General features: G+C 45.6%; 1 protein-coding gene across 2 annotated transcripts in view; it reads left to right on the top strand.

The window, feature by feature from the left end:
• HIPK2 (homeodomain interacting protein kinase 2) overlaps positions 1 to 10,341 on the top strand; it is a 130,776-nt gene extending 120,435 nt beyond the window's left edge. For both annotated transcript variants that reach the window (XM_066319776.1, XM_066319775.1), the window contains exons 13-15: positions 6,340 to 6,587; positions 7,598 to 7,758; positions 9,513 to 10,341. In XM_066319776.1, the coding sequence (XP_066175873.1) occupies positions 6,340 to 6,587; positions 7,598 to 7,758; positions 9,513 to 9,974 (871 nt within the window). In that variant the 3' untranslated portion in view covers positions 9,975 to 10,341. The remainder of the gene's footprint in view (positions 1 to 6,339; positions 6,588 to 7,597; positions 7,759 to 9,512) is intronic.
• The last annotated feature ends 4,038 nt before the right edge of the window (positions 10,342 to 14,379 follow it).

The following is a 14,379-nucleotide window of genomic DNA, read 5'->3' as shown; positions in this document are numbered from 1 at the left end:
TCGCTGTGAAGAGAGTGAGACAGAAGGCAGATTGATATTTATTTTTAGTTTCTCCTTTTTAGTTTCTCAACTGGACATAGCAGCAGACTGGCAGTGCAAGTGCAGTCGCAGTGGTGGGAGCACACACTGAGTAGTTAGGGGTATGTAGTAGGGGTTAACTGCTCCCCAGCATGCAGCTTCACCTGCTGCACTGGTTTAAATGTAAATCCTCCCTTGATTAAATATTTCTGAAGCTCAGAAATGGAGAGAAAGCAAGAGCTGAGACATGGAAGAGTGAGGCACAAAGGCACCTTGGAACTGTGGAGGGAGAGCACACAAGGTCCTGGGGAGGGATGCACTGGGGTGCACTGGTGGTCCAGGGAGGGATATTTCTGCATCCATGCATTGCAGAGCATGGCAGGAGGAAGAGGTGGGAAGAAGGGCAGTGGATGTGGCTGTTGTGACATGCCCAGATGACTTCCCCTCCAAGCAAGGAGTGCAGCAGCCAAGGAAAACATGACTCTCCTTGAAACAATACAATGGTGGCCTTCAGCTGGGTGTTTTTGGGGATGCATCCAAAGAGGCAGGAGAGCCTCTCTGTTCCCCACTGCCTGTGCTGGTGTTGTAGGTAACATCGCTCCAGCTTGGTTTTCCATGGGATCCTGACAGTGATCACTGTATTTCTGGACAAGGCAGACTGACTGCTGCTGTTGTGTTGGCATACTGAGGAACTGCCTCATTGACCATCTTCACTGGCACAGAATCCTTGCAGGGTTGTGGGGTTTTCCCCTCCCTCTTAGGATGGGAAGCTCTGTGGTGTAGTCTTTGTGCAAGCTCTCTGTGTAGTCTGTCAGCTCTGTAACAGAGCATAATAAGCTGGTGCAAGTTTTTATTCACCTTGTTCACGTCAGAGTGCAGTGGTGGTGGAGCCCACTTCAGAAGACTTACACACAGAAATTGCTGGCAGGCACAAACCAGGTGTTTTTGTCAACTTGCTGATGTGCATGTGTGAGGGGCAAAACACCATTTGTAATTCCCTTCTGACATCTAGCCTACTGTGGCTGTGTTCTGCTGTGCATAGTAATACACTGACTCTGCATAGCAATACATTGACTAACCACAGTCATTTGGTTAAAAGATTGCTGCCTTCCATCTCCAGAAGACACTGACATGCAGCTAGCACTTAAAATCACAGAGATAGACAGTAGCTCTGTCAGCAGACCTTCAGCAGCAGGACCTTTACAACCTGCTAAGCAATTCAGTTTATATGACTTAAATAGCAACGGCACATGCTGTATAGCATCATAAAATGGCCTCAGTGTAGTACTTGATAAATATTTCTTACCATGGCAAATTCACAAAGAAGGTGAGAGCAGATTAACAGGTCAGGACGGAGGTTGGGCTGAAGAGAGGGGGCACGTTCCCAACACTGAGCCATGCATGGCATAAAATTTCAACAGGAGGAGACTGATTGCAGTTGTGGTGTGAGTTTTTGTTGGCTGACTCCATGCTTTCCTAGAATAGGTGGATTAATCTGAAGCAGCAAACCAAAAGGGTTGCATGTTATTAAGTTTTCAGAGACATAGAGCAGAGCTTTTGTAATGTGAGGTAAAGCTAACATGCCCTGGTGTATATGTACACCAGTTCAGGGGTACAGTTGTGCTACGGCTGCCTTCATCCTCAAACTGGAAGGCCAAGTTGGTGACCTTGAGAGCTAAAAGAGACTGTTGCTGTAATGTCAGCAGTACTGAAAGGTTTGTAGCTCTTGGAGCGAACCACACGCTGAAGGATTACTCCCACTAGACACCATTTGGTTTCTCTGTGATTCTGCTGTAATGCAAGGTATTCAGGGAAATAAAGACCCCGTTCCTGCAGTGCTGCCACATCCCAAGCTTTTGGGCTGGGCTTTCAACAAGCAAAAATCATCTCAAGTTGCATTGTTACAGGAGTTGTAATCTTTGTCCTTGTCTTTGGCTATTGAGGTTGATTCAGCATTGTTTTAACATCTAGCATCTTCCTTTCCTTAATTTCCACTCCCTTTTTGCTCTCAACATCTCTCTTCAGCACCCTTCCATTAACAGATGCAAAGATGACCACCTTAGTTCCTCACAGGGTGCCTGTGCACTGACTGTCTTCCTTCCCTTTCTATCAGACTTCTTGCTGGAGGGAACAGGGACCCACATCCATCTCTGCTGGGCACTCACAAGGGCAATGTATGTTAGAGAGCCATCTCCAAGACTTGCTTTTACTTAAAAGGTCTTAAAATGCTTTTACTTAAAATGGTCAATGCTCTCTGTCTGCACACTGGACAGACATGGACTGTTTTGGGTCCAAGCTTGAGGATAATCTCTTAAGGAACAGGTGGGAATGGGATACTACTCACAAACTAATAATAAATGTACAAAGCAGTGCTTGCTTTATCTACTGTGTCAAAAGGGGGGACACAAACCCTGGCAGTAAGGGTTAAAGAGCCTACCTGGCTCAATGCTTTTCATTCTGAGTAGGTGGATTTACTGCCACTTTACCAGTCTTTCTCCTTCCCTCCTCTGGAGAATTAAAATACGCCTCCCCACATAATGCAGGCAGGCACATGAGCTGCCCAGGAGCACAGACCAGCTCCCCAACTACTAAATCATGTTTGCTGCTGCTTCTGTGTGTGCAAGAGGGAAAGCAATTACCAGGCTTGGAGAGAGCTTAATAGGAAGGGGGCCAGACTTTTAATAGTATTTTTCTGTGTAAGCACAAACATCCCCAAAAGCTGTGGCTGAGTTATAGGAATACAGTAAGCTTGCTGAGTTGGCAGGTGCTGTGTCAACAGGTAAAAAGCTCTCTGTCCTGATAGTTTGTGAGCAGGGAAAATGATCCATCAGCCTGTGCCTCACACAGATAACTCTTGGGTTACTGCAAGGTGGGCAGAGCAGCTGAGAGGGAACTGGAAGGGGGAAAGCTGCTGGCTACCAAGATGACTTTGAGTAGGGGAAATGTTAACTGCTGGGCTGAATTTTCAGAAGCCTCCATTTTGGATTAAAGTGTATCTTTAAGCCTGTTGTTGCCTTTTGCCCAACTTGGAAATGTAACTCGATATATAATTTTAGTAAGGAGGTAATATAAAAGAGGGTCCTTATTTGAAGACCTTTAGGAGCAGTTATGGAAAGGTGTTCACAAAAGCCCACCCCCACCCAGGTGTGCGTACACATTTATAGGTATTAGGAAATTAGCATAATTGATGAAAAGCACAAATTGGGAGGACAAGTGATGCAATTTCCACATACACACACACACACACCCACCTTCCAGGTCAAGCCCCTTCTCTGGAACCCCCACTTCAGCACAAGCTGTACTTTGTCCATGAGAATGTATCTCAATGAGCTGTTCTTGGCCTTGGTTCCCAGGAATAACCAAGATAGCACAGAACCTTGTTCCTCCCAGGGCTTGGAGCTCTGGAATTTTGTCTTTTTGCTTAGGGAAAGGCCGTGGAAAAGTACTGGGAAAACTGGCCACTAATAGAATAGGTGACAGAGTTACAAATATATGTGTGAAGAATACAGAGAACATAGAAGAAAAGGCAAAACCCAGATGGCATGGCTGTGAATCAACTGATTTTTAGCATGAGTTGAACCTTTGATGTTTTTGAATTCCCACTCTTAATTTCTGGGGCAAGCTCTGGTACAGCAGGTGCTGAGCTCTGGGCATGTGTGATTAGTCCAAACTGACTTCTCTGCCTGCTGTAACACTAACTACAGTTGTTACCTTTCCTAGAGACAGAAATCCAGCTGCAGTCAGTGTGACTCCTCGTGTGCTTGAAATGATGCAGCCTGCTGAATCGAGAGGCTGATCACTTGGGCCCTAATCCTCAAATATTTACCCACGGGCTTTAGCTCTGTTACAGCAATAGTCCAGTTGACTTTGGGAGATGACATGTATTAGCAGTGCTGAGCACTTGCACAAGGCCTGGCAGGACCATAGCTCTGATCCTTTTCATGTTCCCTTCCATGAAATGAGTTAACACCCTGACATGATTCCTTTCTCTGGGAAGGTTTGTGTTTGGGGTCACTTACTTAATCAAAGAGTTATACTTGATTTTTGTTTATTGTAACCAAGGAGCTTTAACACTTTGAAGGAGAAAACTTCCCATGGTCTCTGCTTTGACAAGCCTTCAATCAAACTGGTGAAAAATATGCCCATACTAAAACAATAAATAGCACAGATTACACAGAAAATTACCCTTCCAGTTCTACAGCTCAACCATCTCATGTCAATTGTCAGCTGAGAGCAAGTATTTCCAGTTCAGCAGCTCAGCCACTTAGATCAGGAAGGGACTGTAAAAGAACAGTTAGACCTTATCAGTTGTCAGAAAACTCTTTAGTGACTTGATTTTTCTTTATAAAATGTAATAACTGTCAGAGATAAAGAATATATCTCTCTTCCCAACTGGCAGCCAAGGGTAGCTGCAAAGGGCAAGCAGCATGGATACTCATAAATGTGTGATTACAGGCCTTTCTACTGATGGAGAGGGAAATATTGATGCAATATTAGTCATTTTTATTGGCTTAATATTCTTCTTTCATAGCAGCATATCCAAACTGCTACATCTTTCTTCACATACAGTCATTGTCCATCTAAGATGCACTGCTGCTCTTCCCATTTCTAATCCAGCGCTCTCCAGCTCCTTGTGAAAAGCCAGAATATGAGGGTTTGCTGTTGTACATTTTCCTTGTCAATCCACCCCTGCCCCAGGAGGGATTACTTTCCAACTGCTGTGCAATAGCTCCCTCTCCTTCTCTATCATCTGCCCTGTTTCAAGTGACAATCCCTCAGGATGGCAGGGCCCTCTTGAGATATTTTTTTCACTGTGAGTAGAACAACATGATCTCCTGTCCTCCTCGGGGCACCCCAGGATCCTGTGATGACAGCCCAGCGAAAGTGTGTGATGGGAACTGGTTTGTGAATGCAGCAACCCAAGATGTTCTTTAAAGGGAAAAGAAAATTTTCAACCCTGAGGCTCGGGATACGGGTGCTGAGTTGCGGTTTGTGAATGCTGACAGAGAAACTTCGGGATGGGCAAGTTGAAGGGAGCCCACCAATGCTCCTTTAGGACTGCGAAAAATAAAGAAGGCAAACAATGTCCTTGGAAGGAAACTGTTCTCAGTGTCTGCTCCACCTTCCTTTGGGCAAGGAGCGCGGCTGAGACCAGGGAGGAAACAGCTCCAGCACAGACTGAGACCAGATTAATCAGCTGTTCCCTGGACTGGACTAGCCAGACTGAGAGAGTGGAGGGGATGCTCCATGTGAAAGAGATCTCTCTCGGTTTAAAGTGCACACTCATGAAGTTAAGTTTCCTTTTTCTCCATGGCATTTTTGTTCCTGTTGGGGCTGTTTTCACCATTAAGCCTAATTACTTAGCTTTTTATGTGCTATCCATTTCTTTTCATCATTTTAAAAACTTCAGTTGCCATAACAACATAATGCAATCAGTGAAACATAACAGCTATTTTCTGTAGTCAAGGTCTGTGCACTGTCAAGGATGTGAGCCATTTAAGCAAATCTTCACCATCCCCCTTCCTCCCTCCTCTTTCTCACTCTCTTTTTCTCCCTAAACAAGCTCATAACAGGAAGGAGAAACCATGAGGAATAATTAGACACAATAGCAGAGCAAATCCCAGTCATACTCATGCAGTCTAGTCTAATGAACTTCCAGCACTAATCTTGGAAGTGTCGATGTGCCTTTTTAATCACTTTTTTGATGTCATAGATAGATTAGTTGCAGCAGGCCCTTGCTAATCTACACTAGAGTCAGGAGAGCCAGAGCCTGTTCAAAGAAAGGGAAGAAAATCAAAAGCATTTCATACTTGGTTCATTTCTTATTTGTTCCTCATTTTCAAATGCTTGTTGAGAATATATGTCCATTGTACCATATTAGTAAATAGAACGGTGTGTGTTTTGTAGATTCATGGAATTTAGCATGAGAAGTCACAGCATCTATTATTAAATCATTGCTGAAAGGCTGGGAGAAACCACCACATTTTTGTGTGGGTGGTGAGACTTGCAACAAAGCATAGTATAACTGCTGGGCTTCTACTGCACACATACATAAAAAGCAGTCTGAAAATAAATCTGGCAGTCTGGTTCAGTGCTATTCTAAGCAGTGTGAATATAAGATCTATCCACAACGTCTTACTCACTCCTTGACCTCCATGAAGGCTTTCCTGGAATAGTAACGAGGGAGTTTTGAAGCCCAGGATTTGGCGTAAGCAGCCTCTGCCTGGCAGAGGACTGAAGGCTGTGTTCCTCAGGGCTTCCTAATGGTGTCAAGTCGATCGTTGCCCATTCACTCTCTCCACTTGTCTGCTTGTGTTGCAGCACCTTGTCCAAGCAAAGGAAGAATGTCATCAGCTGTGTCACCGTGCATGACTCCCCCTACTCCGATTCCTCCAGCAACAACAGCCCGTACGCCGTGCAACATCGCACAGGGCAGAATAATGGGAACAGCTACGACACCAAAGGGGTTCCAGAGACTCACTGCAGTGGGAACCCCCGAACGATCATCGTGCCACCACTGAAAACCCAGGCCAGTGAGGTGCTGGTAGAGTGCGATAGCCTGGCACCAGGTAAATTGCACCTCTTCCGTCAAGAAAATTAGTAAGAAATAAATGATTTATCTTGGAAGAATCTCATTGTTCAGTTTCATTTTGTTTGGTTGGTTGGCTGGTTTGTTTTCCAAAGAAACTGTGCTCCTGCACTGCTCTCAAGTGACACATCTGTTCTTGGTAGCCAAGTTGAATTATTCATGTGCCCTGGTTCACTCAGGAGTCATGGAGCAAGTGTCGGTCCCAGTTAGTTCTGTACAAACCCGAGAACAGAATGCAGCCTTTAGTAGCTCAGTGTTTGACATGAAAAGCACCCAAATGCAAGTCTGAACCTTTGCTGCCTTGCCTTTCCCTAGGCTTTCTTTGAAACAGGTCAGAGATTGAGAACACGTGTGAGTTTTCATTCAAACCTGTTGATGTTTCTGGGAAGAACATTTCCCCAGGATCTTCACTGGATGAGGTTTGCTCATCCAGAATTTCTGCAATGCTAGGTAGTGTGATGTGTTGAAAAGGGCTTTATGGTGGAAGTCTGGCCCGAAGCAGTTGCTTTTGAGCTACTTGGCAGTTCTTGCTTTGGACACACTGCTGGTGAACACAAAGGCTCAAAGGGTGAGCTCCCCACCAGCTCCTTCTCCCTCCCTTCCCACTCACCTGACGTTAGGCAAGCCAGGGCTTTTTTAGGCTGTGCACACCGTGCTTTCCTTCCTCTCCTTGGGATTTGTACCTGCGTTGTACAGTTCTGCTGGCAGAACATTGTCTCATGGTTCTGAAGGATCTATAAAGCCTGCTCCAGACCTGCTTTGGGTCCACTTAATCAGGTCTGTTTGTCTGCCTCTAGGATAACAGGTTGGTCATGTATATCAAGCCCTGCTGAGGTATTCTGTTAATTGAGAGAAACAGTTTTCTTAACCTGCTTCTGTTGTGTGTCTCCTCCCAAAAGCCACTCTGGAGGAGACTCGGTGAGGAAAAGGTAGGGTGAGCAATTAAACAATGTCATGTAAGCTACAAATGTGTTTCCTTTCCTGGCACAGTCACCACCAGTCACCACTCATCCTCCTACAAGTCCAAGTCCTCCAGCACCGTGACCTCCACCAGCGGTCACTCTTCAGGGAGCTCGTCTGGAGCCGTTGCCTATAGGCAGCAGCGACCAGGAGCACATTTCCAGCAGCAGCAGCCTCTTAATCTAAGTCAGGTAAGTCAACCAAGACTGATTTTGGTGGTGCATCGTCCAGCTGTTACCTGCCTCTCCTTCATCATGCGCTGTCCTGTTCCTGTCTAGTGGTAGTTGGACCCCATGTTGAGTTTGATCAACTTGTTTCTACTTGACTGCAGACCTTGATCTGCCAGCTCAGGCAGCAGAGGTAGTGCAGATCACACCCCTGAGAGGGCTGGGGATACTCTTCCTGTGTGTTCTGAAGTCTGATGGTCTAGTAGTGTGAGTGGGAATAGCGTGAGAGGGGAAATGCAGTGGCTCGGCCACAAAGGAGTGGGGCAGGATCTTGTAGGGAGGACTGAATTCTCCTTAGCTGTAAGTCACCATGGGAGAGTATCTTCCAAGTGAAGAGAGTGCATGAGCCTGGCTGTGGGACTGGGAGAGAAGTCCCCATCAGGTGGGACAAGGCAAACCAGAGCCTCTACATAAATAGCTGACCTCATGTAACGAGTTTGATCCATCCTGTGATAAAGCTGGGCTGAGATCTAGACAAATCCCATTTCTTGGCAGCATGCAGTTCTTAAGATGTTTCCTGATCTGTGATCAGAACTCCCACGGAGTTCCCCAGGAGCTGCAGGAAATAATGTCCTTTTCACATCCTGCACCTGGGGCCTCTCTCTTCCCTGAAATGAGTTGAGAAGAGTAGGGAAGTTACAGCTCAGTTAGCAGTGTTTCAAGAGGAGAAAGTCTGGAGAGCTCAGAGGACAGAGCTGGATATAAGCAGAACTGTTTTTTAAAAAGAAAAATAACTTGGTGGAGGAGAATGTCTATTGTCCTTCAATGTGCAGAGAAAAATTAAAAATATGAACAAGTTTGAAATAAAAGTGAGTGAAAATGGAGGAAGTGGGCAAGATGCTCTTTGCAAGAGTTGGGAGGAGTTTGGCTACCATATTTCCACAACAACAGCGCAGAGAGTGCTTACAAAAAGGATGAAAAGGTTTGGAAGAACAGAAGGAAATAGCATGGAGCATTGTCCTTCTTGTCTTCTAATTCCTGCTTTATTGATAATTTAAACGCTGACTACAAAAGACTGGGGAAACTCCTCACATTTATGTGCAATGCAAGAAAACAACTTAGAAAATCCCTGGGAAAATAAAAAAAGAATATTGGTCCCATCCCACTGCTAGAAGTTTCCTGTGCTCAAGTAATTTTAGTTGATGACAGCGAGGGCACCAGGCACCTGCAGGATCCAGTCAAGCTGAGGGTTTTTTTTTAAAAAAATAACGTGGTTATTTTTACTAACCAAGGAAATCATTAACTGCAAATACCCAAACTGAGCAAAAATAAATTGCCTGTTCCAGGCGTAGTTAGGCAATTTCGTTCCCCTGAGCTCTCTGTGCACCACAATTTGTCATCAGAGAGTTCACTAAAAAAACCACTTGTTGCCTGAGCAATTGGACTTGAGGAAGATGTTCTTGGGAGCTGGGCATCCAAGGCTGTGTCTTTCGGTAGCTGTGTCAGCAGGTTATAGCTCAAACTGGGGGACTTGCTGACCTTCTGGGCATCATTTTAGTTAAAGTATGAAACTACAGTGTTTTCCTAGGATCGTGAGGGACCCACTGCTGTCACTCATTTCCAAGGGAAGACTGGCAATGCTGAGGGTGTCAGGAGGAGCGCAGGAAACTTTTCTGAGGTTGTCCTGGTGTTGCAGGGAGGCTCCAAGACACTACTGAGGAGGCAAAGGGCCATCTCTTGTCTTGTAACTGCCTATCCCTGTTGCTGTCTTTATCCAGGGCCAGCAGCACATCTCGACTGACCGCACAGGGAGTCACCGGAGACAGCAAGCCTACATCACTCCAACGATAGCTCAGGCCCCGTACTCTTTCCCGCACAACAGCCCCAGCCACGGCACGGTTCATCCCCACCTGGCCGCGGCTGCTCACCTGCCCACCCAGCCCCACCTGTACACATACACCGCCCCCGCCGCCCTGGGCTCCACGGGCACCGTCGCGCACCTGGTGGCCTCGCAAGGCTCCGCCCGGCACGCGGTGCAGCACACCACCTACCCCGCCAGCATCGTCCACCAGGTCCCCGTCAGCATGGGCCCGCGCGTCCTGCCCTCGCCCACCATCCACCCGAGTCAGTACCAGGCTCAGTTTGCCCATCAGACCTATATCAGTGCTTCTCCAGCCTCCACAGTCTACACTGGATACCCGCTGAGCCCCACCAAGGTCAACCAGTACCCTTACATCTAAACACTGGAATAAAGAGTGAGAGACGCACCCGTCCCGGGGGGAGTGAGGCAGCCGCTTTTGTATTGAAGAACGGGACAAACTAACAATGCAATGGGAGGCTCGCGTGAAACTTGAACGAAGGAGACTTTAGGAAGAAAAGAAAAAGAGGAAAGAAGGGGGAAAACCAATTCTACAATTTTTATTTAAAAAAAAAAAAAAAAAAGAAAATGGAAAAAAAGAACAGAAAAAAAAAATAAACCACAAAAAACCAACCATTCTGCACCAAACTAGAGAGAAAGAGAGAAGGAGAAGGACCCTCCAGCGGGTCCTGTCTTTTGAAGAACTTCACCAACAGACTTTTAAAGGTTATTTTCATCCAATAGTGAGCTACATTTAGAAATTTGTTGTCCAGAACACCTAAAATGAAATCCATTAGGTTTTTAATCCTATAGGTATATGGATTAGGGATTTATCCAGCATTTCAAAGGGTTTATACAGCGGTTTTTGTATCCCAAAGTACACATAGGTTTGGGGGATTTTTAATGGAAAAAGAAAGTGGGTAAGGGAGGCTGAGGGTGGAGGACAAAACATTGTCCCAGTGCTCTAAATCTGGACCTAACACTGCTACACTTAAACACACCTGGAAAAAACAGGCCATGCAGCACTGGTTGAGAGCAGAAGCAATGGGGGTGTTTCTCCCTCTTCTTGAACACACTGGATAAATCCCTGAGAAATGCTATTCCTAAACAAGACCTCTAATAACGTATTTGAATTTCAGTTGCTTTTTTTTTTTTTAGGTTTTTTGGTTTTTGGGGTTTTTTGGGGAAGTTTTCCTTTTCAATCCCTAGCCATTTTAGTATAGAAGGAGATATTTTAGCTGCCCCCAACCCCCTGCCCCCAGCCCCGGTAGAATGTAGCACTATACAGGTCATACCCCTTTTTACTCTTTTGTGTTGAACTTCAACGATACCAATAGACTATTCCTCAATGTGATTGCACAAAGAAAAGTGATATAACATAGGCATGTAACAATGTGATTGTCCAGGTGTGTGTGTGCGTGTGTGTGTGTGTGAGTGCAGATGCTGCCTTCTCTCTGTGGTGTGTTCCTCGGCACAGCCATTACAACTGTCACAGTCTTAGTTTTACATCATTCCCTCGTAGTGCCTTACCAAACTACAGACGCGGTTTAAGGGTTTACTTCCACTGGTACTCCTAGAAACTGACTGAGGCTAGTTGGAATTTACTCTCAGCTCTTTTTTCTTTCTTTTTCTTTTTTTTTTTTTTTTTTTCTTCTTTGGTTTGGTTTTGTTTTTGGGGGGTTTTTTGTGGGTTTGTTTTTTGGGTGGGGTTTTTTTTTTTTTGTGGTTTTTTGGGGGGGAGGGTGGGGAGGTGGGGGCTGTTACTGCCGATTTTCTCCTGCTGGTGGTGTTGGGTTTTTTCCCACGTCGTCAATCGTAGCTCACTTGGCGAGGTGTTGGGGAGGCTCATTGGGGTCAGAAGTGCATATAACTGGGTGTTTTGTCAAGCACTGGATGGGCTGGGAGCAACCAGGTCAGCTGTGAGGACCCAGAGGGTCTGGGGACTCATTTGTGGGCTGGTCTGTTTCTGTCCTGTTGAAATAGCAGGTTTCCTCCCTGGAAACTGAATTCTCATTCTGCTGTTTGCCAATGTTCTCGATGGAGTGGGAGGGCAGTGTCCACCCTCATCATCAGCTTGTCCTGGTCATGTGTCTGAAATGGGAACAAAAATTTAGTCCTCGATAAGGAGAAACACGAGTTGTTGCCAACATCTCTCACTGTGTCTGTTGATGAGAAAGGGTCAGGAAAGGGCTGGAGTCCCAAAGCAAGCGTGAGAAAATCCAGTTGAGAGAGTCAATCTCAGGTTTCTTAAGTGAAAAGAGTATTGTAATACATACAGCCTTACCCACTCTAACATAGCTGTGACACTGTGTGCCTCCCCTGCTCTCTTTTCACCTACACCCCAAATAACTGCCTGCAGTGGCAGAGTGACCCTGGAACTGGAGAGTAGGTTGGTCCTCCCCTCCAAGGAATGCTACATGGTCATTTTGTTTTCCAGGTTTCTAAAGAGAGCCTTTCCTGTCATTGGTTTGGTTCAGTGGGGAGTTCCCCTGGTAATGGCACTTGCACTGGTGCATCAGTACCATCATGCCGTGGGTGTCCTGAGGAGGAAGCAGAGAAAGGAGTTTGGTAGAACGTTTCCATGAAAGCTGAAGTCTATGGGCCTGCTCAGTTCCACTCTACATTTCCTTGTAACTAGAGCATGAAGTAGTCAGGTGTTTTGCAAGATGCTGGAAAATAGCAGGTTTGTTGGCAGGGTGGTGAGGGATGGGTTCCCTGAGTGGCAGTGAGGAAGAAGGCTCTCTCAGGTTGGAAAAGCTGACAGAAAGACAAGCACAAATATCTTGTTTTGCGGTAAGTGCTTGGCTGGCCTGGAAGACCAAGGGATCCTGCTATGCATAGGGCATTCAACAAGGCTATTGTCTTCTGGCAAACCACCAAATAACCTTCCTGGTTGCCAGCTCTGGTTCCTGGGCTACTCTTGCACAGTTTTCTTCTCCTGCCTGTCCTTCATTCCACCTCAATATACTGTAGATGAGAATGCAATCTCCCAGCAGCCTATGCACCTTACCCCCGCTCTTTTGGAAAAACATGTCCCCTTTCATCTGAGGCAGGAAAATAAAGCCCTGCTCTCTCTCTTGCATTCCTCTCCTCTCTCACCAGTTTGGGAGCAAGAGCGTCATGCTGCTTATGTCATGAAAAGGAAAGATAATGTTATTTTATTGTATGGTTGTTATGATTATGATTATTATTTTATTATTATTATATTTTACTCTGGGTTTTAATTGCACACGCATTCCTTAAACTTTGTGGGGTTTTTTTTCCTCTCTTGTTGTTTTTGTTGTTAATTTTATTTCTGTTCATCAGTGGCATTGGAAGGGTTACTGTGATTGTGAGAACTGCAGGAGGAAGGAGAAATGAGATTATTCCGATAATGAAAACTCTGCCACTAATCTAGGGGAGTGGGACCACTCAGTGAGAGTGGTTACAGCCTTGAGGAACATGAGTTATCCTCTGGGTCATATCTGCATTTCAGAATAAGTCCAGAAATATTCATTCAGAATATCAACACCTGACAGCAGCTAATGTAATGATCTGTCAGGAGAGCTGGATCAAAGGCAGGTATGAACCTAAGTGCCCCAGGGTCCAGCTCACCATCCCTTAGTTTGAAAGGACATTTATATAAGATTAAGACTTATTTGTGCTCCAATCCATGAGCATTGAGCCCTTGCAAAGAACACAAGGCCACACTACATATGAAGGGTTTGGTTTTCCTAAAGGAGGATACAGATGGATGGCTCTCCAGAAACAGGGCTATCAAAGGAGCCTCAGCAGAGCTGCAAGGGTGGCTCTCAGTCCCATCACTGGATAAAGCACACTGGCACACATGATGGCATTAGCTGGGTAAAGCGTGGTTGCAGACATGGCAGTGTTCCTCACCTGCTCTTCCACTCTCACTGAAGACTAGGTGTCCACAGGCCAGAATGCTTGGTTTGATTTTTTTTTCTTTGTTTGTTCCTGATGTAGATTTTCCCTTCTTTTACCATTATTTGTTGTGAAATTTTGTTATGCTGTTCTGGTTGCTACAGTTTAGGTATTTATGGTTTGACTTGCGTCACCTGCTCTTTTAGAGTAGGAGGAAGCAGTAACTGAATTTAAATTCCATCGCAAAATTATAGGACTTCAGCGGAGACTAAAAGTTAATCATGTACTTGAGTGCTTTGCTAAAGAACTTCAAGGTAAATACTTGTTTATGTGCTCCTCTGGCCTAAGATTAGCGAAGTGTGGAAGGTTGCAGTCTCAATCACAGTAATGTTTTACTTGTATTAATTGCATTTCCCCCGTGTACCCATCTGGCCTGCTCTTCCACATGGGCTCAGATCTGATTTTGGGGGGTATTTGACAGTGGAGCTGTTACTACAGCACAGGCTGGCAGCGAGAAAGGTTACAGTGCATGTCAGAGAAGCCACCTTTCACATTGTCCATCCTGGAGCTGCTGGTCTGCCAGACCAGTCATGGTGATGGGGTGCTGATAATAAGAGAGGCACAGCACAGCCATCAGATTGGTTTGATGGCGCAACACTGTGTGAGAGCTGTGTTTTGTGGTGGGTGTAAGGGAGCTGAGCAACACCTCCTCCATCACACCTGTATAAAGGAATTGCATGGATGAAGCTGTGGTTGATTGTAGGGGAAACACAGTCATTTCAGCAGAGGAAGTAAAAGCTTTGCATGCTGTCAGTACCACACACATAATAATAGCCAGCTGGTTTTGCTTGCAGAGTCCCTTGGAGAGGAAATGGGATTGGCATGGTTTGGTTCAGTTGGTGTTCCTTGTGTGCATGGAGTAA

This window comes from Sylvia atricapilla, chromosome 5 (genome assembly GCF_009819655.1).
Source record: "Sylvia atricapilla isolate bSylAtr1 chromosome 5, bSylAtr1.pri, whole genome shotgun sequence".
Taxonomy (NCBI): domain Eukaryota; kingdom Metazoa; phylum Chordata; class Aves; order Passeriformes; family Sylviidae; genus Sylvia; species Sylvia atricapilla.
Note: the sequence above shows the minus strand (reverse complement) of the source record. Positions and strands in the feature narration are given on the sequence as shown.